The sequence below is a fragment of the Chanos chanos genome, chromosome 14 (assembly GCF_902362185.1).
Source record: "Chanos chanos chromosome 14, fChaCha1.1, whole genome shotgun sequence".
Classification (NCBI taxonomy): Eukaryota; Metazoa; Chordata; class Actinopteri; order Gonorynchiformes; family Chanidae; genus Chanos; species Chanos chanos.
Genome location: NC_044508.1, coordinates 17,064,609 through 17,091,797, shown reverse-complemented (window position 1 = coordinate 17,091,797; position 27,189 = coordinate 17,064,609). Strand labels below are relative to the sequence as shown.

The 27,189-nt window shown below is 41.8% G+C and overlaps 2 protein-coding genes across 3 annotated transcripts in view; one reads left to right on the top strand and one right to left on the bottom strand.

The window, feature by feature from the left end:
• The window catches only part of rnf13 (ring finger protein 13), a 27,137-nt gene extending 10,248 nt beyond the window's left edge, over window positions 1-16,889 (top strand). Inside the window, exons 5-10 of the mRNA XM_030791587.1 lie at window positions 4,937-5,024; window positions 5,927-6,017; window positions 6,610-6,715; window positions 6,983-7,076; window positions 14,463-14,543; window positions 15,309-16,889. Coding sequence (XP_030647447.1) covers window positions 4,937-5,024; window positions 5,927-6,017; window positions 6,610-6,715; window positions 6,983-7,076; window positions 14,463-14,543; window positions 15,309-15,682 — 834 coding nt within the window. The 3' untranslated portion in view covers window positions 15,683-16,889. The remainder of the gene's footprint in view (window positions 1-4,936; window positions 5,025-5,926; window positions 6,018-6,609; window positions 6,716-6,982; window positions 7,077-14,462; window positions 14,544-15,308) is intronic.
• Window positions 16,890-17,576: 687 nt separating this feature from the next.
• On the bottom strand, window positions 17,577-24,732 carry pfn2b (profilin 2b). Of its 2 annotated transcripts, none has more exons than XM_030791237.1 (3): window positions 24,428-24,732; window positions 21,620-21,812; window positions 17,577-19,617 (listed from the first exon to the last, which is right to left on the bottom strand). In XM_030791237.1, the coding sequence occupies exons 1-3, from the start codon at window positions 24,554-24,556 to the stop codon at window positions 19,520-19,522; spliced, it is 420 nt and encodes a 139-aa protein (XP_030647097.1). In that variant the 5' UTR covers window positions 24,557-24,732; the 3' UTR covers window positions 17,577-19,519. The 2 variants fall into 2 exon arrangements, with proteins under 2 accessions (XP_030647097.1, XP_030647098.1); XM_030791238.1 differs by lacking the exon at window positions 17,577-19,617 and adding an exon at window positions 19,931-20,061.
• Window positions 24,733-27,189: the final 2,457 nt, after the last annotated feature.

The following is a 27,189-nucleotide window of genomic DNA, read 5'->3' as shown; positions in this document are numbered from 1 at the left end:
GAAAAAAACAAAGAAAGAAAAGATAGTGAGAGAGATCAAAGGGCAAGAAGGCTTAGCTAACCAAAGAACAGGGGCAGAATGTTCGAGAGAGAGAGAGAGAGAGAGAGAGGGAGAGAGAGAGAGGGAGAGGGAGGGAGCGAGCAGGACTGTGCCCTAGCAAAGTAGGTGTTAACATTACGGAAATACTGGCTGTTATTCGGCGGCTTTGTCTGTGCAGTGTGCCTGCTTGTCAGGTCACCGTGGACACAGTGCTGCAGTGAACTCTGATCATATCAGCTCATGTCACCATTAGCATAGCTACAGTGAACAGACATGGAAAAACACAGTGGGTGGGTCAGTAACAAGCTAGATAGAGGTGGATCATTTTAACACCACCTTAATGTAATAAGATTTGATCTTTTTTTTTTTTCTTTCGCAGAATATTTGGATTCCTTTTTTTAGTTTATTGCATATTAAGGTGGTATTATGCTAATAGTAGATTGTCTGCTCCTATTAGAAAACAGTTGAATGAGCCCCGCCCTGCTCCCCTTCACCTCACATTGTGTGTTTCTTTTCTGCTGGAAGAAGTAATAGCAAGGAAAACATTAGTTCAAACTTGTTTTACTTGTGAAATGAAACAGAGTCTGAGGAGGTGAGGGTCCTTTGCCGATATTGCTTGCGAACCGGTTTTTGTCATTTTCGTCTGTGTAATGTGTATTTGTGTGGAGCGTAGTAAAACTCATTCAGTGAGTTTTTCACCACGTTTTTAAGTCTCTGTACCATTCCGAACGGTTCTAAACAGAGAACAAGCAAAATGACCCACAGTTCAGCTTCAATGGTTTTAATGTGAGCATCAGCGAATAACTGTCTTCTGCATCCCTGCAAGCTATCACAGACCATGTTGTAGACAGTGTTCATTTTAGTGTCATATAACAAGACTCCACAAAGTTTAAAAGTTATTTTCAAGGTAACTGTATCTACTTCAGAAAATACACTGAATGGCCAGTTTATAGATACGTTTATCCAGTACTGGGTCCGACTCCCTTTTTGACCCAGAAGAGCCTCGGTTCTCTAGGACGTGGACTTTACTGAGTGTCAGAAACGTTTCACCGGATTGTTGGCCCACCAGTGTTGTTGTAATTGAATCACAGATTGAATGGTGGTACATACAAGCGACAGTCTTTTCTGTCTCTGTTGGGCCGAGGTCTGGGAATGCCACTCAAGTGAAGTTACTACCATGTTGCCTGAACCATTCTGAGACAGTATTTGCCTTATGACATGGTGTGTTATCCTGTTCATGACACTCATGTGACAGAGGCTATTGAAACAAAACATGTACCAGGAATATGTTCCCCACACAATTACACCACTGTCACCAGTCTGTACCGTTGACACCTGGCAAGAGGAATCATTCTGCTTACGCAAAGTCCCTGACTCTGCTGTCAGCAGAATACAACAGGAACTGAGGCTTATCCAACCAAGTTTTTACATCCAGTCGTCCATCATGCAAATGTGGGCCAGTGCGACATCTTCTGGGTTTTTTGAGCTCCAGATGGTGGGACTTTGAGCTGTTAGTTCTACACATCATGGTTGTACCGTGCCGTTCTTGCCTGTGACCAGTGCGCCTGGTAGCACACACGGTTCCTACCGTTCCCCTTCATCGGCAAGCCCACAGGACTACCGTTGAGGGGATGTGTTTTGCTTGTCGTAGGTCTGTGAACTCAAGACACTCAACAGTGACGGTCATACCACTCTCAAAGTCGCTCAGGTTGGTCGCGTTGTGCACTGCAACGGTCAGTTACACTGACTGGATGCCCACCTACCGACTCACTGTCTGTAAGACTGATCCACTTTTTTTTTTTTTTTTTTCCAATGTGCAGGGGGCTCTTTAAACTGGCCACTGAGCGTAAATACCGTAATGACTAACAAGCTTCCAGATTTCGCTCCGGAAAGTCAAATTTGTGTTTTTCTTTCACGCACCCGTTCCTCATTAATCTCCCTGAAAGCAGTTCCCCTTCTTCAGAAAAAAAACACTGTATATATTGGGGGAATTCGACAAATAATCCATCAGGCTATAATGTGGGAAGCACAGATCATTACAGCAGGATGTTTCCCTTCCATCTCAGAGGGGTTTGTGGTAATTAAGCTTTAAATGAAAGGCCATAAGCATGTTTGATGTGGAGCATTGTTCTCCAGCTTTCTTACAGACCCTCCGAGTCTCCTGCTCCGACTGCGTGGCCCCATGCCGATTCAAAGGTTAACACTCTGCCCGTAGTTGTGTGTGTGTGTGTGTGTGTGTGTGAAAGAGAACATCTTGCAGCTGAAAGGGGAGGGGGGGGAGGGGGTGTGTTATTATTATTGATTCCTCATTGTTGAGGTTAGGCCCAGTGAAGGCCCTGTTTCTCCCCTGTGTCTGTGGTATGATCTGAATGTCCCTATCACGGCCCATGCAAACACCGTCTAATCCCCTTCAGCCTCAGCTTTCCTCCCAGTCCAGCCAGACTTCGCGTTGCCATCTCAACGAGCAGGAGCCATAATAATTCTCCCCTCCCAAGAGACGTCTCAAATCAAAACATGTTTTTATCTATATGGACTCAAGTCATTTTAAGCTGCCTCAGTCCACTTCTAGAGGACTTTCAAAAAAAAAACAAAAACCACTAATTCAATTCTTTAGTTTGAAAAATATATATGTTTTTTTGTGTCTGAGGAATGCCTTAAAGCATTAGAGTGCAGGGCCCCTCAGGGCTTTTTCAGAGGAGAGTGGCACTAATGGCTGAATCTACAGTGGGTGGTTACTGTGTGTTACTGGATCGTGGTAGTGGTTTTCTGTTCCCAGCAGGGCATTAGGGCCCAGAGCTTGACAAGCACTGGGAACACTGGGGGTTGGGAAGAGCTGCTATGACATGTCATGGTGGATGTAATGGGAATCATCTGTGGCCACACACACACACACACACATGCACGCACTCACACACACACACACACACACACAAAGCTACCAACAGGGTTGTGGACACACTCCCCCTCACTTTGTGACCCAAGTTTTCTCATGGTCTGTTCGCATAGCCTCCTCTTCTTCCCGCAAATGAATTTAAGCAATTCGGTGCGTAATGAAAAATCAGATCGATCTTATTGCGTTAAAGGGAGTATTTTTGCTTGAGGCAGTATGCTGAGGGAGAGCATTGCCTGGTTTGAGACTGTGTGAGTCGAATGTCACGCAGTCAATAACCGCGCATGGTGTTGCTAGGATAGATAATTCAATAAATAGCAGAAAGAAGAGTGGAAGCATCTTTCTTTTCTTCTTTTTTTTTTTTTTTTTATACATTTACATTTTACATTTGTACACAAGCACCAAAACCTAGTTGGGGGAAAAGCTTTTGTATGAAGCCGAGACAGAACGATAGGTTTAAAACCAAATGTTCCTTCACGCCAAGTTATTTAGACACTCCCATGTTTACATAGTATTTCATGTCTAGTCACAGCTGTAAGTGTAACAAAGGTGAATGAGAATGTTCATTCATTTGCTTAACTTTAAAACGCCATAGTACTTTTCACAGCAATTGTCTGTTTCTCAGCAAACTGCTAAAAGTGGATCAGAACAGCGACTGAGTCAGATGGCCGCCTTGGACGTTTTCATCCGAGCATACCGTGGTTGCATGCCTCTACCGAACAATTTCTTACTGTCAAACGCGCTGGATTTCTCGCCAGTTCAAACACTGTGAAAGGCATCCAAAATTCGCAGCATTCAAAAAAACCCATTGGAATTAAGCAGCTGTTTTAAATCTGTTCCTCCTTCCTCTTTTGGATATCTTTGTGTGTAAGTGTCAAAGTTTAGTGTGCTGCAGCTAATTAGGCAAAAATTCAAAGTTCTGAGAGCAGAGCACATCACACACACACACACACACACACACACACGCGCGCGCGCGCGCGCGCACTGCACTGTGCAGGAGGACAAGTTTTGCCACTAGACCATGAAGTATAGAATTCTGAAGTATTTTTGACAAGAAAAGGCTTGGCTGCAGTGTCTGAGCAGGATTCCAGACAGGAACTCCTTTGTCTGGAGAAAAAAAAAAAAAAAGAAAGAAAAACCAAACTATAGATATAAAGTTAAGGCTCTGAGTAATGTTATGGGGCAGTATTTCTTTGATCGTGACGTTTCGCATTCCTCCTTCATACCCCTTCCTCCAGCCCCCCGTTTTCTACCTATTTGAGACTTGAGTTTTTCAGGAATGCAGAGTAATATGAGATTGACCTGTAAGCATAAACCGCAGCTGAGGAAATGATTTCTATTTAAGTTTTTACAGACTGTTTTTCTAGTACTTTTTAAAGAGCGCTCGCTGGGAGGAAACCATAAACAAAGAGGTTGTTTGTGGTGATTTTTCAGACTTCCCAGCCTGGGCGCTGGCGGAAAACGAGATGTGCTGAATTGTGGCCGTACGGTGATTTGTATCAAATCTGTTATCCTGTGTGGCCAGGCTTGCTTTTGAGAGATTGATGGTGTAATTGATGTAGCATGATTTGCATCCCTTAATGAGCCTATTTTTTGTTTTTTTTAAATCAATGTTTTCTTTCTATCATGCCCCTTTGCTTTGGGGGGGGGGGGGGGGGGGGGGGGATCTGCATTTTTGTTCCTTGTGCTTGCCATATTTGTTATATAAAATAGATTTAAAGTCTAGTTAAAATCTTAGTGTGAACGAGACACCTACTCATAGTGATCAGAAAGTGAAACACTTCCGAAATCAATTCCCCAAATTCTGGATAAATTAAACCAGTGGCAGTGGGGCCGAAACACACACACACACACACTCTCTCACACATACGCTACGCGCAGACATTCACACTGACGGCTCTGTGTGAGGCACAGGGAAGCACTGTGACTCACATGGGACAGAGGGTTGCATGCATGATGTCTAAGATGGTCTGAACACAATGCTTCTGTCTCTCCCTTCTCCAACAGGTCCTTAACGCCCAGAAGGCCGGCTACAAGGCGGCGATTGTTCACAACGTGAACTCTGATGACTTAATCAGTATGGGATCCAATGATTGTAAGTCGCTCTTCTCTACGCGCAACAACGCATAAACATGCAGCAGCCCAGACACCCATGCGCTTGTGTGTTTGGCCCAAACAATAAAAGCGTTTGATTTGGATGCCACAGCAACAGAAATGGGAATATCTGCTGCCTTGGCTACAGCATTGACCCCTTTGTCAGTCTTAGTGTTGCTCTGAAGGCGCGTGGAAAAATCCTTAGCACTGTGAAGTGGTCAGCAGAACCAAAATGTTGGATTTGGCTCCTAAACACATACCACTGTTTTTTTTTTTTAAAAGAAAAAAGAAAAGAAAGAACAGAAATAAAAAAAAAAAAATCTCTGAGTTGGATTTATAAGATCCAAAAGATCTCTAAATGTATATGTGCCCCCCCCCTCCCCACCCTCCCCAAAATCTCATCTATTTTTAGACATGAGCTTAAATCTAAGCTGCGAGTCTTGGCTATCGAACTCTGCTTTTTGCTAGATGTCCTCCCCGTGACATGAGAATGTAATGTGGCCAGAATGGAGGTTTCTGAGAAGGCTTCTGCAAAAAGCTATTTATCATCAGCCAAGCAGAGGATCTTTGTCATCTTCCCTCTGTTGGCCTTGTTGCCTTTTGATGTGAATCTCAGCTGGCCACATGAGCAAAGCCATAAATCACCGTTGGCTTCTCTCTGTCTTTGTCCCAAGAGCCCTCCACACATTAACACGCAGTAGATTTAAACACAGCGGCTTCTCCAACGAAACATGAAAGCCATGTTACCGCTGTTGCTTCAGTCTACAAAGACATTGGAAAGCTCTTAGAAAAAAAACAAAAACAACAACACTTTTTTTCATGATGGCATTTTGCAGTTTGAAATTGTCACTTATGTTTGGCACCTCATGTGTAAACTGTTTGTTCTTATTTTTTGGCCTTTAGTGGATATTCTCAAGCAGATAGACATTCCGTCGGTGTTTATTGGTGAAGAAACTGCCAATTCCCTCAAAGAGGATTATATCTATGAGAAAGGGTGAGTTCTACAGGTGTTTTCTGGCCCCGTTTTACCTCAGAAAGACTAAAGACTAATTTGGTAATGGCCGAATGAAAGATCCTTTGTGTGTATATATACACAAAGGATCGTTTTTATATATATATATATATATATATATATATATATATATATATATATATATACATACATTTATAGCCTATGTAAATGGCTGCATATGTAGATGTGCATATATATATGTAGACGTGCATATATATATATGTAGATATGTAGATGTGCAGTGGTATGTAGATATCTATGTCAAAATGTGATCTGTATGATACACTTAAACTTATCATATATCACATGATGTCCTAAAGCAGGTCCCTGAGGAAGAAAGTTCAGAGGTCAAATTTGTAGAGAAATGACCAAATGATCCTCGACCAGTTTAAGCTTTGTGGGAGGCTGACGTAATGCTCTGGAAATAGGTGGTGTATTGAATGACACAGAAATGGCAGTTTAACACAGAGCATAACTATGTGTTTGTATTAGAGCTATTATTGGGAGTGTCTGTTGGATATGAATTCTTAGTGGGCTGACATGAATGTGTGTGAATGCTGCTGCTGTTTTGCAGTGGGCATGTGATTCTCATGCCAGACTTCAGCCTTCCTCTGGAGTACTACCTGATCCCTTTCCTTATCATCGTGGGAATCTGCCTCATTCTCATTGTCGTTTTCATGGTGAGCCTAATGTCTCTCCTAATGACACACTCTCTGTTTCAGAGATTGGTTGAGGTAATTCAGCTATATGGGACAGGTTCAGACAGTGTCAGAACTAGTGCTGAACCTGTCACATAATTGGTGATGAATGACATGTCCTTGGCCAATCAAGAGCTTTGATACTGAGGTTCCAATGACTGCCATATGTTCCATAGATTCAAGTAGATGACCCCTTTGTGTCTGTAGGCTTTGCTAACACATTTAATTCTGTTTTCTTGTCTTGTTTAGATCACTAAGTTTGTACAGGACAGACACCGGGCCAGAAGAAGCCGTCTGCGGAAAGACCAGTTGAAGAAGCTGCCCATTCACAAGTACAAGAAAGGTAAGAGAGAATGGGCTCAACATTACAAGGCAGATGGGAGTTGAATGAGTTGAATTGGTCTAGTTTGAATTCAACGGAACTGTGACCGTCCATTGTGAATCGGTTCTTTATTATGTTGAGACTCTTAGACTTTGCTTTTTTGACTTGCATTTATGGAGAGTAAGTGCGTGAAGGTAATTGCATGTTGGGCAACATTACAACTATGTCAGGGAAAGGTTTGAGAGACTGGATGCATGTGCAAAATCAGCAGGGTTACAGCCAGGGAATAACAGCATTAAAGACAGGAAACACCAGGGATACAGACAGGGAATATTAGGGTTACAGACAGGGAAGAACCGGGTTACAGATAGGGAATAACAGCATCACAGACAGGGAATAACAGCATCACAGACAGGGAATAACAGCATCACAGACAGGGAATAACAGGGATACAGACGGGGAAGAACAGGGTTACGGACGGGGAAGAACAGGGATACAGACGGGGAAGAACAGGGATACAGACGGGGAAGAACAGGGATACGGACAGGGAAGAACAGGGATACGGACGGGGAAGAACAGGGTTACGGACGGGGAAGAACAGGGTTACAGACAGGGAAGAACAGGGTTACAGACACGGAAGAACAGGGATACAGACACGGAAGAACAGGGATACAGACGGGGAAGAACAGGGTTACGGACGGGGAAGAACAGGGTTACGGACGGGGAAGAACAGGGTTACGGACGGGGAAGAACAGGGATACGGACGGGGAAGAACAGGGATACGGACGGGGAAGAACAGGGTTACAGACGGGGAAGAACAGGGTTACAGACGGGGAAGAACAGGGTTACAGACGGGGAAGAACAGGGTTACAGACGGGGAAGAACAGGGTTACAGACGGGGAAGAACAGGGTTACAGACGGGGAAGAACAGGAATACAGACGGGGAAGAACAGGAATACAGACAGGGAAGAACAGGGATACAGACAGGTGCAGGGAAGAATAGGAGATACAGGACCCATGAAGAGGCTGATGAGGAATTCGCAGGGACCACAAATCAGGATGCTAAGAATAGATCAAGACAGACAGACAGATAGGTAGGTAGGTAGGTAGGAAGTTAGGGACAGGTAGCAGGATCAAGGGACCATTGCTTCATCTTAATGTGATTCAAGATAAGACTTTGCAAACTACAACTGAAAGGCAGGGGTATTTATACAAACAGAAGAGAAGGCAACATTAACAGAAAACAGATGAGAACTAGGCTTAACTGAATGGAAACAGGTGCAACAAATGATCGAATTATTAAGATAATCAGATCGGTGATCAGTAGACAACTGATGTTAAACGCTGAATGACGGAACCAGACGACCTGGTTACAAACTGAAAGAGCTTACTCATTCATTCATTTTCCAAGCCACCTATCCAAATTAGGGTCGGGGGGGGGGGGTGCTGGAGCCTATCCCAGCACTCACTGGATGAAAGGCAGGGGAAACACCCTGGACACATCGCCAGTCCATCACAGGGCAGACACACAGACAAGACAAACACATTCACACCTAGGGGCAGTTTAGTATCTCCAGTTCACCTGACTTACATGTCTTTGGAATGTGGGAGGAAACCGGAGCTCCTGGCGGAAACCCACGCAGACACGGGGAAACTCCACACAGAAAGGACCCTGGCCAACCGGCTGGGAATCATACCCAGGACCCTCTTGCTGTAAGGCGACAGTGCTAACCACTGCACCACCATATCGCCCGTAGGCGCTTACTCTTCATTAATAGAACCCGTTTTAGAGTCTTTGACTTAGCTCTCCCTGTTCTGTTGACAGCAGTTTTTTTTGTTTTTTTTTCCAGTTGAGAGCGCGTCTCTTATCTGATCTTCTTTATGTCATGACGTCGTTCTTCATGCTAGGCTAGTGTGCTGTCTGTATATCACATGAGTTGGTCATTAAACCTCTGTTATGAGTGTACTCAGATGTCTCAAGCCTCATTAGAGAGCTTTCTGCCAGGAGATAATCCGATTAATAGGCTTGATTTTTCCACAAGCTCCTCACGCAGTTCTGACTCCTCACTACTGAATCAAGGCATTGATGTAGTCTTGTAAGACAAACAGAACAGCAACAGCTACAGTGTTCCCTTTCTACTACCAAATTCCCCCCCCCCCCCCCCACTTATACTCAGCCAAAAAAGGATGAGCCTGGAAAGTTACACAGAGATTTGCAGTCAGGTGTGCGCACTCGTCAAGATCTGCAGAAATTTACTAAACACATCTACAGTTTGTGTGATAAGTGGCAGCTGTTAAAGTATGTATGATCTGGAACAAGGGTAGGACATTTTAGCATTTTTCAAAGTTACCAAACTTGATATGCGAACGTTATCCAAACGTAGGTGTTGAAGTGCATTTCCTAAGAGCTTGTAGTTCTGGCATTATCTAAAATGAACTCAGGTTTCAGTAGATTTGGTTCATGAAAATCTCATGAGGTCGTGTTATTTTTTTGTTTTGTTTTGGTTTGGTTTTTTTGGGGGGGGGGGGGGGGGGGGGTGTAATGTTTGCCGTTCCAAGCAGATGACTTAACTCACAACAGCTATTTTTGACCATTTTGTTCAATGACTGGTCATTTTGTAGCACTGGGTGCCCTGTGCTTTCAGTCGAGTCTGTTCCAGAGGCAAGGAAGAATAGCCTTCAAATACACCTTCCATGCATGAAATATTGAGAGCTTAGGCGCTCCTTTGCTGCTGTGTACGGCCAAAAGTGTGGAGGTGTGGTTAAAATGGGATTCGTTCATCCACTGGCATAAGCAGAAAATGAGGATCGATGATCCTGGACAGACAGTAAGGAAATGAGGTAATCAAACTGCCTCTGCTTCCCTCATAGACCCAGCTCTGCTCAACTGCTCAGTTCACTGGCAGCCAGAGGCTCTGCTTTGTGTGTGTGTGTGTGTGTGTGTGTGTGTTTAGGGCATCAAAAGTGGGGACATCAAATCTCCTCTTAAGCTCTTCTCGCTCTACATACCCACCTGCTTCAACACACAGGAGGCTGATCTTTTGTCCTGTGGATGTGAGTCTGAGAGACCAGCATCCCTTAATGGAGCTTTTCTGGTGTCTGGTGGAGTGTGCAAAAAAGAGCTGCCAAGTAAGCCTACATTCCTGAAGAGCTTTGAAAAGAAAGAGAGAGAGATAGAGATAGAGATAGAGAGAGAGAGAGCACCTTTCCACAGCGCCTGGGGGGTGTTTTATTGCCGTACGGACATAGTAAAAGCCTCTGATGTGTCAGGCAGGGTTTATCATTGCTGTCACTTTTATCAGACCTGGGATGGGGGGGGGGGGGGGGGGGGGGGGGGCAGGTTTGGAATGACAGCTTGGCTTTGTCCACTCATGAGGAATGTGTTCGATATGCACTGTACGGAATCCCCTACTGCATACAAATCAGTCCCACAGAGCGGCGGGGGGGGGGGGGGGCAGTGCCAGAGGTCCGAGCCTCTCGTGTATTTCCACACGCCGCTGACAGCCGTGAATCATCAGCACCATTTACAGCGCTTCCCTTAGACTGTTGGTATCAATTGTTTACTGTGTGTGTCATTGTGAATGAGCAACATATAGTGCGTCTCCTTTTTCTGGCCGTGCGACATACTGGTCAGAGTTGTCAAAGGGTTGTTATTTTACCACAGTGTAAGTGCTTGGTACTTTGATGACTACTTGTTTTTCTCTTTCAAGTGTGTCGTTCACTGGATGTAATGGAAAAACTGCGATTCATGGAACCCTTACGGGATGTTTCATGGTATTTTCTGTGTGTACATGTGTGTAAGTACATATATCTATGTGTGCTACTCTCTGTGGAGTGACTCTTAATAGCAGTCTCTTTACAGTAAGTGTCACTCTAGGAGGAGAGCTCTTCAGTGACACACGCACACTCACTCTCTCTCTCTCTCACACACACACACACGCGCACACAAAACCTGTCACTTTCATGCCCTGGTGTTGAGTGTGCAGCGAGGGTTGAAGGCCAGGGGTCGGGTTACCAGGCGCCTACTCTTACAGGTCCTCTGGTTAAGGCCGAGGGATAAGGAGAAGCTGGTTACAGCGTGTGGAGAAGGTTAAGTACGCTCGAAGAGCTGTGGCCCTCCCCGAGAGTCCGTTACATCTTTTCCCATCTATGGAAACCCACACAAAGACCAGACAAGACCCATATAATGCTTTGATTTAATACCATAAGCACTTAATTGTCTTTAGCTAAAGCAACAATTAGTTAAGTGTTTCTTAATCAGCTTAATTTGCTGGTTAGGGGCACCATGCATAGAAGACTTTTCTGGCAGCTTATCGTTAACTGTCATTTCAAGAGACGCTGTGAAACTTTAATGTGGGGTTTGCATTGAGTTCTATGGCTGATTTTTTTTTTTTTTTTGTCATCCGTGATAATCTTGTCACCAACCAGCAGTTTATAGATGTTCAGCGCTGCTGTGATAATCCTGACGTGAACAGTCTGTGTTCACACTGTTCACCGACATTCTGAAAATCAGCCGTGCTAATTTTTATTTTTTTTTTAAATTTATGTTAGTTTCTCATTGCCGACAGTGACATATAGGGACATGTAAGCTAATTAGCCAGCCGTCAGTTTGACTCCAGCGTAGAAACAGCGCGTCTAGTCCATGCTGCTAATCGGGAATTTGGCACAGACAAAACAGTGAGGATGTGTGGGAGGGCTGGCATGTTGGAGGTAGACGCTTTGGAAAAAGCCTGTTTATGGTACTGTGTCAGACCCCAGTACGTTACACTCTCACATACATTTGGACAAATGTAATAAATAGCCCACAAATGCTTGATCTGTTATACAGTGTAGTATTATAAATATGTTTAAAACTCAAACAGATGGTATAAATGTATATTTATAGGATTAGCGATACAGCCAAGTTTAATTACTTAGAGTCATTGTCTTGTAGTTTAATTACCTGCGTGGCACAGTCCCCGTTATAAAATCTGTATGCTGCTCATCATTCCTTCACATATAAAATTCATCTTCAGGATGACTTCAGGGTTTGTTTGGGTTTTTGTTTTTTTTTTCTTTTGGACGGAGAAATTGCATGGTGTTGCAACCCGGCGGTTTTCCACAGGAGTGCTTCACAGAGAGCGTGATGCGTGCTCAATACTGCCTGTGTGATTCCACTACCATTGGTGCGATCCAGCTTCTGCACAGGACAGCTGTTTCTTGTTAAAGTGGCGACACAGCTGCGTTCGAGTGTGTGCGCGCACGTGTGTGTGTGCGTGCATGCATGTGTGTGTGTGTGTGTGTGTGCGTGTGTGTGTATATGCGTGTATATGCATACACGCACGAGCCGCTCCGTCTACAAACGGTGTGTCCAGGCACTGAAATATTCTCCATCAGCAGCTTCAGAGGATGCCTCTCCTTCCCTCTCCCTCTCTCACTCTGTCTTTCACACTTTTGCATCATTCATGCAGCTCTACCAAATCCCCAACAACGCCCTCTCCATATCCTACTGCCCCAGTGCAGTGGATGAGAGAGAGAGAGAGAGAGAGAGAGAGAGAGAGAGAGATTCTCCTCCCCTGTGGGCTTCTGTAGTCGGTGTTGCTGATTCACTCTCTTCCTCTGCTGATTCATCCCCTTCTTCAACTCTGCTCCACAGACTTTCCCCCTCTGTACCCCGCTGTGTACGTGTGTGTGTGTGTGTGTGTGTGTGTGTGACTGCAGCTGCAGTGTTTAAAGTGCCATGAGCCATGCAGTGCTCGAAATCCAAAGCCCTTTTCTCTCTTACTGCTGCCTACTCATGGCAGTTCCTTTCTTTCCCCTTGAATAGACACACACACACACACGTGTACACTGGCTCCACTCTCTCCCTGCTTTGGTGATTGCAGCCAGCAGACTCTTCGTCATTACTGTAAATGGAAACACACACACACACACACACACACACAGTCACCCTCAGATACATGCTGAATTCTGTTGTGCTTACCTTATAGGAGCTGCTGGCTCAAACCTGTGTGACATTGTTGGGAAAAAAAACCCCAAACAAACTTAAATAAGGATGTTGAGAGAGCAGTTTCAAAGTAGGAAAAATAAGTATACAAATATAGCTTCTTTCAAACCACCGTTCCCACTGTATTCAGTCATGCACACAATGTGAAAAACGAAAAGACTTCATCCTGTGTTGAAAAGCATTTCATCGCTGTTTCAGTTTTGTTGCACAGGAGCATTCAGAGATACTGATAAAGGGATCTATATCCTTACAGCATTCATAAGAGAATGTTCTCCCACTGACCAAGTCACATGCCACTGGTTTGAGGTAAACAACTCAAGCATGAAGGACAGTGAGTGTAAAAGAGTCCTGGTCTCTTTATCTGTGATCTTACACAACATTTTTAGTCTGTGTCTGTGAGACAGGGATGTTTAGGGACGCAAACTGTGTGAATATGTTTCCTTTGTCTCCCTCGCTGAACAGCTCCACATAGAACAAAGTGTTACTGAAAAATGCCGTGAGGTGTGTTATAGAAAGTAGAGCTTAAAAGACAGAAAGAAAAAATGAGGCTGTTGTCGTCTCACAGTCAGTTTAATTCACAGGTAAGGAAATGTTTTTCACGCCTTTTGGGTACGTCATTTTTCTTGTGTAGTTTGGGTTCTTCAAGTTCTTCCATTTCTATAATTAAAGCAGCTCCGTTAAACCTGTTCCAGTTCCTGTGAACTGGACTGCAGCCTTTGTAAACCTTCTCTTCCTTTCACTGTCTCTCTCTCTCTCTCTCTCTCTCTCTCTATCCGAGATTGTTGTAGCTCTTCTCATACAACCTGGATTTGGTCAGAGGACAAGAAAAGTGACTCACCATCGTTCGGCAGAGTCACGATCAACCCCCTTATCCATATACGGTCACATGTGGTCCTGGCATTCTTTGTGAGACGGCGGGAAAACACATTCGTTTATAACTTACGTAAACACCAGCCAACAGTACAGTGCCTCCACCATCGTAGGAACAGGGGTGGAGGAGGGGGGCAGGAAGAAAGGCAGAGGAATTTCAGAGGGAGTAGGGGACTGGATTCCTGTGCTTTTAGAGAGAGCTGTGTGTGTTTTCCTCTGGCTTTTTTTCTTTTTTTCTGGTCAAGGCCTTCCAGGATGCCTCTGTCAGCTCTAAAAGGAAATGCAGTAGGCGCCTTTTGGCAGGAACCACCACTGCTGTGTGGAACTATGCAAAAAGTCTGATCTGAGGAACTTTTTTTTTTTTTTTTGGTTCGGTTTAGAAAGAGTTTGTTTTATAGTTCATGAGGACATCCTTGAGAGAAAAGTCTTATAATGAGTTTGTCAGAAATACAATGCACCATTCCAATATATGTGTCATGAAAATGCCCTTCAAAATCTACTGTAAATACAAACAGGGGAATTATACCACTATCTTTTCTTTCATCTTGTAGGTGATGCATATGATATGTGTGCCATCTGCCTGGATGAATATGAAGAAGGGGAAAAACTACGGGTTCTGCCTTGCTCTCATGGTGAGGCTAACGTTTTTTCTTCTCCCATTTTTCTCTTCTCTCCCTTTCTCTCTGCCTCCGAGGTGTTAGCGCATGTGATCCCTGTTCGGAAAAACGGATGAGTGGCATAGCACGTATAAGGCTGATGGAGACTTGCCAGTCTGCATCTTTTTGAACACATCATGATTTCCTACCTCTCTGATGGCTGATTTGGACCCATTTCGTGTCCAACGAAGCGCTACCGCGAGTTCTTAGATAGCTGTTGCCTACAGATGCGTTGCCAGCTTTCGCTGCAATTAATAGCGTGATTTTGAGGATGAACGTCTCGTGACATCTGTTTTCCCCCCAACTTTTTTTGTTGTTATGAGACTTATTCTTCCCCACTTTAAAAACAACTGAGCTATAGCTCCCAGAATGACTTAATGTTATGCTCAGCTAGCATAAACTGATCATGTTGTGTATAGCCTTAAAGCCCGATCCTTCTTAAAACTGAGCCTCTGGTTTACTCAGCCTAAGTCTTCCAAGTCACCCTTGTGAGCCTTTTAAACTTAAAGCTTAGCATTTTAAAACCAGTTTATGAAACTACAACCAATGGATAAAACGTTTTCGGTAAAAACCTGAACTTTATCCTAAGGCTTATATGGCAGTATCATGCTCGAAACAGCTGAATTCAACATAGCCTTTGTGACCTGACCGAGTATCAGTTTACCAACAAGGCACATCTACCATTTGTATCAAGAAAACTAACCAGGTTAAGAGCCATCGTGTCTTCTTTGTTTTCATTAGCCTATCACTGCAAATGCGTGGACCCCTGGCTGACCAAGACAAAGAAGACCTGCCCCGTGTGCAAACAGAAAGTGGTCCCGTCGCAGGGTGATTCTGACTCCGACTCGGAGTCGGGCGACAGCGGTGCGGAGGAAAACGAGGATGTGTCAGAAAACACTCCGCTGCTCCGATCTCTCGCCGCTACCAGTTCCCACTCTTTCGGTACCATGTCCGGCTCCCCTACGCACCACCACGGCCAAGAGGGGCCCGAGTCCTCCGACTATGACGAACACAGCGACATGGACACCAGCGACAGTGAAGAGGAGGTTACCGTGGAAGCGGTAGTGGTGCAGCTGCAGCAGGCCAGGCCAGACAATAACACAGCCGAGGCATGAGCAGACGTTTCCGGGTCCTTTTCAGACTCTTATGAGAGGTTGCCAATATATGTGAAATAACATCTCGCCGCCATTCATGTCATTCGTTTTGCCCACCCAATCATACCTACCTACCTACCAATAGATTGCAGATCACATATCACAATACCTGTACTGTCTCTTTAACCAAGATATTAAAATAAATGAAGGAAAAAAAGAGGACAGTTGCGTAGAGAGCTACGTGGGTTTGTGTTTATTGGAATGTCACGTTTCACTGTAACGTTTGACTCTCTGCTTTTACAGAGTACATCAGTCTGCAGATGTCTGCTATATACTTTACACTGTGAAAAGGGTTAAAAGTCCAGTGGTCTTGTCTTCAGAGGAAATATGTCACGTACTGTGGATGATTGTGATGTATGTACATCAGCTGTGTCATGTATAGATCACCACATTAAAAAAAACACAACAAAAACAAAAAAAACACCTTTTCCTAAGCAGCAAAAACAAAAACAAAAAAAGATTGATTACTGTGTAGCTTGCATTGCTGTATGCCTCTGTATCAGAAGGTGGGGAATTGTGGAACATCCTTATAATGTATGTACAGTGTGCTGTTTAGAAAGCTTGAAATCAAAATACTATGCAGCACCCTTTTATAAAGTCAAAAAACATTTTTTTTTGGATTAATGATGGTTTTTTTCTGTCGAATCTGTTTATATTTAGAGATAAAGGCGCTAGTGGTCCTTTTGACAATGTTTTTGATTTTGTGTTGTGTTGATACACAAGCCAAACCAGTCTTGGAGATGTATCCAGGCAAAATGAGAGGAAAAAAAAAAAGCTTGTTTGCTGAGTTGTCATGGCAACCTCAGTCTTCATTTCACACGCAGAAGGGCAGAAGAGCAAAACCATTGAGACACCAAATAGTTCAGACCAACAGCCACTTCTGGGTTTAAACTGATCAGTTACAAAGGGACCCACCCCAGTGTTCATGGAGCCACATAGGTCCATCTGTGAAAAGTGCATTTGCATTACGTTGTATTATTTAAAATACTGCAATGGAAATGTTAAGATTGGGGTTTTATTTTTCATCTACATGTTGAACAGTTAACATAACAGGTTGAAAAAAAGTCTGGATGCCTTTAAGTTGTGTTAATGTAATTAACGTCTTGTTAAGCTCACCTCCTTGTCTAAGTCGCCTGATTCACTTCATGAATAAAATATTACACTTTTGTTCAAGAGGATGTATTCTTTTTCTAGGTCATTCAAATTCCATGGGTTTTACATGACTGACACACACAGAGTTAAGTATAATTACTATGGTACCTTTGTTTACTGTATGAAAATAAGAGGCCTTGATGGCACGACACTGCCTCTGATCCTGTGACTTGTCCAGTGATGTTGGACGTATTCATATGTAGTGACAAATGATCAAGAACGCTGACAGAGCAACCATTTTCATATATGAAGCACAAAGTTTTTTTTGTTTTTATTTTTTTTTCTAGCATAGTCAAGTATGTTTATATCTCTAGAAGAGACCTGAGCTCTTTTTGTGTGTCCCTTACCATTGCAAATATATTCTCCAATTTTCTCATTTAAATTCCAAGCCAATTTAAATTCCATGGGGCACCACACAAGGCAGTGCTGTGGTCATGTGCAGCTCTGCTAACATAAGCTGGCTGTCTTAACTTTTGTTTTTGTTTTTTTTTTTGTAAAGAATTACATTGTTCACAAGTTCCTCATTACAACCAGTAGACCTGACCTTCAAATACACACCTTTAAGTTTTTTTTCCAGTTACAACACAAACCCAATCTAGGAAAAATATTATGTATATACATAAATTATTTGTTATTGTATACTGATACAAATCATCAACGGTAAGCAAATCTGCAACACACAAATGAAACTGACAGACACAAATTGGTTGGAATAAATTTATTTGATCTGTCTGTAAACAAGGTGATAAATCAATTTATGGCATTTCTTGGTTATGCATATGAAATCAGATGTGTTAGACTGTATCCAAGATGTATGAAACAAAGAAAGGGGGGGAAAAAAAAAGGTGAGGGGAAAGAAAATAACTGAAATAAATTCGCAACAAGTTTCTTTTAATCTGTACATATATTCCACAAGGCCTGGACAGCTGAGCGGATGCTAAACAATCCCTAGATAAAGAGTCAATGAAATTCACTGACTCCATTTACTGGACAGCAGATCAAATCCATCCTCACAATAGCAACATAGTAGGTCTACATTATGGCACAGGGTAACACAAAATTGTTGTAGTAAGTTTCCACAAGACAACCAAAGTTCTTATTCCAACCAATAACCATCTCCCATTAAGCTGACTGTCACTTCTACATATTTTTTTTTTTTTCTTGTTTTTGACTTTTTTTTTTTTTTTTTTTTTGTAAGGGTTGGATTATTCGGACATGACATACTTAGTACCGAGGTTTGACAGACAGGTGGATATCACATCTTAGTTGATGACTTCAACGAGGCAATTTATTCAACAGTTTTGCTTCATAACACAGCATGGGTTTACAAATGTAGAAGATTACTGGTTCAAAAAAAAAAAAAAAAAAAAAAAAAAAAGAATGAGACTGCGACTCAATCTGTTGACACTTCAATTCTGTGGTCACAAGAGTGCTATTTTTTGTGTTAGTGTTAAACAGTCAGAAAAAAAATTAAGATAAAGCTAGCAATCATCCATCATAGTGAGTTATAGCCATTGTGTCAATACCCAAGCTGTGACTAAAATTGGTCCTATGAAAAGAATTCAAACTGGACACACTCCAGATGGTTACGCTGGGATACCTACTGTCCAAAATGGCAGCCTTTTTAGACAATAAAAAAAGGAAATATATTACAGGAGCTGGCAAAGTTTTTTTTTTATTTGTAAGTGCCTGAGCTATTGTAACGATGGAATGTCCATGGAGATTGTAAAGTCGATGTAATGAAGACATGGGAGGAGATCCAATCAGCATCTCAACAATATCACTAGACTCAGGTGCCTGACCAGTCGCTAAGCAGACTGCATTCTGAGTACAACCAACCCTCCCAAATTATTCCATATATGGTAGTGACATCAAAAAGGGGGAAGAGGGCAAAACAGATCTTAAGGTATAGGCTAGTGCTTAGTGACGGAGGGTTAGCCCCCCCCCCTCACGTAGCGATGGAGTGTCACCTACATAGTAGTTAAACTAAAAAGTAGTGTTTTACAGGGAACACAGAGAAAAAGTGGTGTTTGGGGGCAGCGAAAGAGAAATGAACTTAAAACAAAGAAAATGTAAATGAAGGCAGTTGAGTAGGCTCAAAGATATGCATACAGTTGCCCCCCTCCAGACAAGGAAGACAATGTGAGCCCGGTTTAACTGCTCAAGTGCTCGAAAATGAAGGCATTGGTCAGAATTGTGAACGACTTGTCATACTAGCAAAGGTTTCTTCATATAAGCTTTCTTGTCTCATTATCCTTCAACGTTAAACACCGAAGTAGTGGCCAGAATGTGAGTTTTTGTTTGTTTTGTTTTTTTTAAGTGTTTTTTTTTAAAGTACAGATTTGTCACTGTCCCATTAACACGCTTATCGTTAATAATGGTGCAAATGTAGTGCTAGAACAAAAAAAATGGGGGTACACAGTGTAAATGCATGAGGGAGACTGAAGGGAGGGAGAAATGAGGAGGTGGTGGGGTGGGGAGTGGTGTATAACAATAGGGCCCCAAAAAAAAGAAAGAGAAAAAAAAAAAAAAATCAGAAAGGAGAATGGGCGAAAAAGCATCTATCATCTAAAACAGTATGCACTGTCATACGTAACAGGGTTGATAAGAATGAGCGGCTGGGGGGAGAATGGGCTGAGGCTGCATTTAATATCCAGACTTCCTCAGGTATTCTGCCATCTCAAACACTTTCTTGTTGAGCTGCCCTCCATGGATACCTTCCTTTCCCATGGCTAAAACCAATGCTGGAGTACAAACACACACACACACACAAAAAAAAAAGAACAAAAAAAAAATGAACAAACTTGGGGTGGGGGAAGGGGGGTGAGGGACCCCCACCCCCCCAAACAACCATGGATAAGACTGTTGACATAAGATTCATAATCATATTGCCCTTCATTGGCATTAATACTTTCTAAAAACTTCAAATGTGTCTGATTGAAGGGGAAAATCTTAAACAGCGTTTATTTTCTCTTTTTTTTTGTTTTACTCTTTTTTTTTTTTTTAGATTACATTTTTTTAACTTTTGTATTTTTGTGTTTTTGTATTTTTATTTTCCTCTCCCTCAAACTTCACTACTTAAGACAAGACCTAAAACCCTGAATCCCGTAAGTATTTTGCCATTGAGTATGCCTTCTTATTCAATCCGCCTCCATGGACCCCTTCTTTGCCCATTACAAGAACCAAGACTGGAAGAAAAGAGATAGAAAAAAGGGAAGTTAAGCAAAAATGTGAATTTAAGAGGAATCCCAGGGAAAAGGAACAGTCAAAACAAAAGTGCAAGTTAGAGAAAGAAAAACACAAGCAGCCCAAAGATGCCAGGTAAGACAGCATGCAAAGATTCTCTTTAAACATTTCTGATCACTCCCAAAGTGAAGAAAGAAAGAAAATATTGAGATACCTTTCTCCCTTACACTCATGTAACAAATCTTGTGCATATCTATAACCAGAACCTTGGTCAGTATTAATAAAATGTCTTGGTATCCTAGAATCAGATTCATCTTCAGGCTGTACTAATCTGCAACTCTTAGATGCTATGAATACTTGCCCTGGGGGGATCTTAGATCAATTTAAGGGCCAAGTGACATTTATCAAATTCCTGCAATATTATGCTACAAAATATATCAACATTAAAGATGGTGTGGAGCCCCCGAGAAAGCAACTACTTTACAGAAACTCAAAGAAACCGTGGAGTGTCTAAAACTAGGTGATTCAATTTTGACCTTAGGGTGAGTGGAGACAGCTCCAACACCACACAACTGGTTCACTTAATCAAGGTCCTGTGGAGCCCCTTAACGGTAGAATCAGGCATGTTTGATTCCAAATTGGAGAATAAAATGTTGAGAAAGCGAGGCTCTCCAACAGGAGGGCTATCTAGAACTACCCTGTCAGGACAAATACTGGACATGCTGGGAAAGTGCTTCTAAACTCAAGCACAAGCAGCATGCTATCAGCACCTCTCCTCAATACATGTGAAAAGGTTAAAGAAAGTGCAAAAATCAGGAAAGACAGTACCAAAGCGACAGTGATTAAGGAATTTTGTCTGTGGGAAGGAAACTGGCTCAGTTTTCAGGGACAGGTGTGGAGGTGGTTATTTACAGAGGAAGCAAACACATGCAAATCAGTCTTTGTACCTTGGAACAACCAAGAGGTTGATCTTTCAGCATATTGCCCAATATAAAACCCCCCAAAACTCCCACAACTCAATGAAGAAGCATATGGGTCATCAGCTTTGAGGTGCTTTTGAGTGGTGGAGAGAAGGGACCATACAGGCAAACTGAACACTGGCAATAAATTGGGAATCAATTTCAGTTCATTAAGGATAACTAGCTGCTCCAGTCCAGAGTAGGCCTACCTGAAGCCCATATCACTGCTATCTGTGTGTTGTAAAAGCTAATAAGTCTACCATTTAAAAACATTTGATGATCAGAAGATCTACAGTCGAACAAATCCTAATCAGAAGATGCTAAGTTGAAAATCTACATGCTTCATCTTAATGGTGGCCAATAAGTACTGTTACGCTGGCCCTGTGGCACACAAGTTCTAAAACTGAAAACTGTCATGAAAACAACCTTAAAAATGTAAGGATTTTGTTTGGAAGAGAATATATTGAGGAAAGGTGAACATACACATTGACATGCAAACTTAACACTTTCAAACGATCTGCATATGCAAAGATTCAATGCATCATTGAATCACTGTCGTTATTAAATTTGTAATCCATATTAGCAGAGAGTGAAAGCTTACCTTTGCCTGCTCTGCCTACAGAAATGTTGTATGTGGCCTCTCCACCTTGACTCTTTGTCCTGATGTCCATTGTCCAGTCACCGTCAATTTGAAGGCTGTCTCGGATGACGGAGCACTTCTTTGAGCCTAGGGTCAAGCCATTGGTGAAGAAACCTTCTCGGTCCTTTCCTACTAGCACATCGATTTCTGTGGGCTACCAAGAGGACAGGGAGAAATCGTCACAATGTATCTTAACAATGTATCGTTAACTATCTGGAGTTAAGTTTGAAACTTACTTACCAGTATACAAAGACTGAATAAAAATGTGTACTGACTTAGAAAAGCCATATTACCAAAAATAAAGGCTAAAATAAAAAAAAGTCCTCCAGGCCCCTTCATGACAGGGAAACTAAGAGTATCATACCAGACTAATGGCATGTGATGTGACATATTTCAGTAGGTTATTTGTCAGTCAAATAGAGCACACGACATTGTCAAAGTGGCATGCTGAATGCTCATAGATGGTCAATGATATATTATGTAATGCTACACAAACACTGAAAAGATCCAAATATCAGGTTACATATGATCGAAGTAAACTGCAAAACTTTGTGAAACAGAGTGTACGGTGAATGAGCACTGTGTACTTGATCATTTCAGGCACTAATGACTATATAACAGTCATAAAAAAAAAAAAAAACAGAAGACGAAAATGAAGCTCAAAAGACATCTCAGCATCTAATATTCTGTGCAAATCACGTGTGCCATCATGGCGTCCTCTCCAATGACGTGACCACGTTTACCAAGTTAGAAAAATCATGCCTCTACAATTATTTAAGGAGAACACAGGACGTGGTTTATTCGCGTCAAATGTCTCGAGATACGAAATTCCCTGAGACTAAAACTGCCTAGTCATACTAGCAAAGGAGCACAAAAAACTTTTGAAGTCGCTTCCTTATGCTTGCTCTATAACTGCCAAACCGTTCAGTGGCGCAATAAAGTAACATGCAGCGGTGGTACACATAAGGAAAGCGAGGGCGGAGTGGAAAAGGCAGAAAGAAATCTTCGGGGGGGGGGGTGATAGGCGTATTTTCAACGGCCTGCCACTTCAGCGCGTCAACTAAGTTACAAAAATGTTTAACACTGAATAGATTAAATAAAATAAACGAAAATACTATTAGAGTAATTGCAGATGTAATTAGCTTTAGCACACATACTGTAGTAGAACACAACGTTCAAATGAGTCAAAAGTTTCCCCAGATGATCAACTCAAAGTTATAGACTAACCTCCGTCAGCCTCAGACACGTGACAATTCTTCAACCAGCAAATGGATTAACGAACAGTTTTTCCTGATACGCATACTTAATGAACTGGACGACTACCACCAATATTCTTTCTGCAGCCTACAAAACTTCGTCGCGTGGCTTACGTTGGCTATCAGCTATGCAACTAAACTTAACGCTAAGTTAGCTTCCACCTGTCAAGCAGCATCTTGATATTTCGTTTAACCGGCAAGATGACGTTAAACTCAGAAAATCTGGTCATTCCCTAATAGGCCTTTAAGTGTCTATAGGCTCTTTTCAGAATTTGGTTTAGTCCAGATTTATATTTCCAACTAGCAAAGGCAATGGAACTCACCCAAATTATTTAATTGAGCCGGTCACATCATATTTATTAAGAAACACCTCCTCAGATCTCGTAAATGATTGACACTCCGGAGACCAGCTAACAGCTGGCGAGCCGACATAGACAGTCGCATGTTGAGTTATGGACGGACTACACTGAGCAACTTTCTAATTTACTGTTTCAGCTACACTTCACCCCCCTAATACCATAACGGACCCTTAGATGTCTGGTTCGGGTGTTAAACAAGTTTGTCACCAGGACTAGCTCACTAGCACTAACAAAATGGAGGACTTCGCTATATGTAGCGGTAGAGGTACCGTGCCAATTACTTAGGCCTGTCGAGGGACAAACAAGAGAAAAGGCGATGATCATGTGCTTGGCGCTGGATTTAAACAGTTTCGAACAAGTAATAATAATGATAAAAATAATATTGCCCAAAAGTGCATATTACAGTCAGACGTATAAAAACAGGGAGTGTAAGCGCCATCTTGGGAAATACAAGCTGAGCGACATCGAGGCCTTTATTCTCAAAACAAAGTACGAAACCGACGGAAGAAGCAAAATCATAATTGGGATGTTAGTAAGTTACGCCGGTGACTTTGCGTAATGATTTTTGAATCTCGCTGACCGGCCCGTTATCTGATGTTCTCGATTTTTGCTGCACCCCTCCCTAATAAGACCACGTTCCCAACTAATCCATCAAGGGTGTATGTGCCCGAGTTGCGGTGAGCAATACTAAACATTAATTGGGTCGATTTAACGGTCCGTTAGGATGGTTGATTTAAGTGCCACAAATGATGTGTGCTAACTAACGTTTGTTGGATTACGATAGCACGTACTGAAACAGGTATACGAATTAGCTTGCTAACCATTCAGCTAAGATAATGAAAGTTTATCAATGGTGGCATGAAAGAAATAACAAGAAAATTTACTCTAAAATGTTCGAAACTATTAGACCAACTGCTACTCCGGATTTAAGTAAACTCTAACAAAAAATTTTGTTCACGTAAAATCAGTAACGTGCATACCCCTCAACACAGAACAACGGATATGGCTACCATGTGTTAGCATGCCTATTCAGTCTGGGGATTCCCGGTTGGACCAGGCCTGTATGTCAAATAAATGAACTGACAGCCTAATATACAATCTTGCTTCATCGCATCACTCAGATAGATCTACTTTTATTTCAAAAAGATCATTACCGTGATGTTGTTAAAGGTACCGCCGGCGTATGCTGCCCAGACGTATTTGGCGTCCGCGTACCCAACAATGGCGGCGTCCTGGCAGCTGCCATCGGACATCAGGTTATCCACGTAGCCCTGCCAGCTCATGCTTGCGTCTTCGTCCAAATGAAGAAATATTTGTTAAAAATAGGAAATTGCCGTTCTCGAGCAATAATGCTGTTCTAATTAGCCGTATTTCGGCAGTTGCGGCGTCTTCAACAGCACCACAGCTCCGTCACGTCCCTGCTTTAATCTGAGTTCGGGCAGCAAAGGAAGCCACTGCAATCGGACAGCGACTGGGTGTAGTCCCTATTAAATCACTCCGCGCAGTCGTTGTTAGGCTTGCATTCATCGCAATTGTACACACTGAGGCGGAAGAATTAGACGTTTGAGTTCAATAGAATGATATGCTGGGGATCTAGTTTTACAGCAGGTAAGATTACCAACCCGAATAACCTCTGTCAAATAAGAATTCTTATGCGATTTTTAATTTGAAACGTTATCAATAAAAATTGGTTCATGCGATTCTTCTTATGTTTTTCGCCATTTCTTTGACAATACTTCGGTCATTTTTTTGCCATGTGATGACATTTTACTGGGTATCCTATTGACCAAAGAGTATATAGTGCCAAAGTGGCTGTCAACGAAGCGTTCTCAAATCTAATTCCATGCATTTGTTGATTTATTGCACCACTCAGTACCGCTACATCTCCTAATACTCAGTATTTAACTGTTCTTCAGAATCTCCCACCATTTCAATAATTGTAAGGTCCGTTTCAAAACCTATTATTATTATTATTATTATTATTATTATTATTATTATTATTATTATTATTTTTTATATGATGAACATAGCTCGTTAATGTTCAAACAAATTACTTGATTTTTCACGTGCATTTGTTCAGAACACAGTAGCCTTGTAAAGACATGCTTTTATTTTGGTCTGACTAAAAACAGATAATTTACACCGTTGACGGTATTGATCATGAGAATTTGTTGCTCCCAGGTGCGACAATATGTTTTGTTTTAAAATATTAAAATATTTTAAAATATAGTTTTTTTGGGATCTGTTATACAGCATATTGTCTACATATATGATGTTTCTCAGTCCTTTGTGATACATGCTTGGCCTACCTCTGTTGCAAGTGAGAGATAGGAGGTTAATGAGTCTCTGACAATAAATGTGTTTTGTGTCAATAGATAAACTCATGAGTCATTTCCTGACATTCTTACCCAGCAAAGGAAATGAGTTATCATTGAGAAACCCAACAAAACACTTCCCACATTGACCCTGTTCATTCAGAGCCCGTATTCCCATCTTTATAGCGTTGGATTTGTGTGAGATCAAAGCTTAGTCTGATTTAACCAAGAAAAGGGGACTACATACACATGAAACATTTGATACAAAGAGGATTGGGTTAATGTTTTAAAAAGCCAGATCGATACCTGCCCCGTCCTCTCTACTTGACTGGAATTGATCACACAATCTCTGAAAGTGTATTTGGAACATTTTCATATCATCAAAAACAAATAGAAAAAAGACTACAGCTCCTAGGGCCACCACACATGCAAAACTGATCCACAATTGGTCAAAGTCTGTTTGTCACGCCAGCCTGTGGTTGTGTTGGTTGTTTTGCATGAGTACAGAACGTTTACATTTTTAGATGGTCATTCTTATTCTTGTTCTAGAATTCATACAAGAATAAGAATGTTCATACGTTCATACGTGTGATTGTGTAGTTATAACAATTATGTATCAAGCACTGATGTGCCCTTTGAAAAAGGTACATAGTTCTTCAATGAGAAAGAGGTGCTCTACCATTCTAAACTTAACAGCAGTCACTGGTTGATAATGACATGAGAAATTAGATTAATTGGTAGCGTGGGGATGAGCAGACTGGGTTTTGAAAATTATGTCAACAGAAATATGTCATAGTAAAAATCAATCTTACCAACTGTTTCAAGCTAACCTTCCCAAGGGGAGAGAAGATTATAATCATTGAAGTTACTATATGAAAAAATTATTATAATTATTTTGTGGTTATGTCACCATGCACTGTGAATCACCACTTACTGTCTGCTGTAATATCCTTATTGGAGAGATACCTGTGAGTCACTGTTATTTCCTCATTGTACTTTCTAATAAGGTTTTCAAAAGACTTAAACAATGCTGCTTCAAAAACAAGGTCATAAACAGTCACCATCACTGAATCTATTCAAAGTATTATCACAGGTGAGACCAAATAAAGGCAAACTCACAAATATCCGTTACTTCATTCCAAGGAATTAAAGTAATAGAACTACAGTCATAGAATCACAGTTACAGTTATCATTCACTTACTGGTCACGCCTTAAAAAACAATCCCTCAGTATTGTGATTTTAAATTCGCAAGACATGACATTTGCCATTGATGACAGTGTGAATGCCTATTAATTAATGTACTGGTTCGTTATTTGCCAGTACTATGAAACTACATTCATAAAGAATTCAGAATCAGTTAACATAGTTGTTGAAGTTATTGACGCTGGCTACACTGTGCTATTTAAAGTTATATGCATAATATTAGGAGCATGAAGGAAACATTATGGTTTGATAAGCTGCAGAGATAAGACTGGAAGAGTGTAACTACTCTTGTTGTCATATCTGCTTACAAAGGAGATGGCTATCAGATCCACCATACATGATAGATTTAAACATATTTTTAACCAACCATAGGCTAAGCCAGTCAGCCATTTTGAAG

Coding starts and splice junctions, on each gene's coding strand:
- pfn2b (XM_030791237.1), bottom strand. CDS start 24,556: ATGAGCTGGCAGGGCTACGTGGATAACCTGATGTCCGATGGCAGCTGC. Junction 21,813..24,427: donor GTACCTTTAACAACATCACG/GTAATGATCTTT, acceptor TCCTCTTGGTAG/CCCACAGAAATCGATGTGCT. Junction 19,618..21,619: donor TGTAGGCAGAGCAGGCAAAG/GTAAGCTTTCAC, acceptor TTTGTACTCCAG/CATTGGTTTTAGCCATGGGA.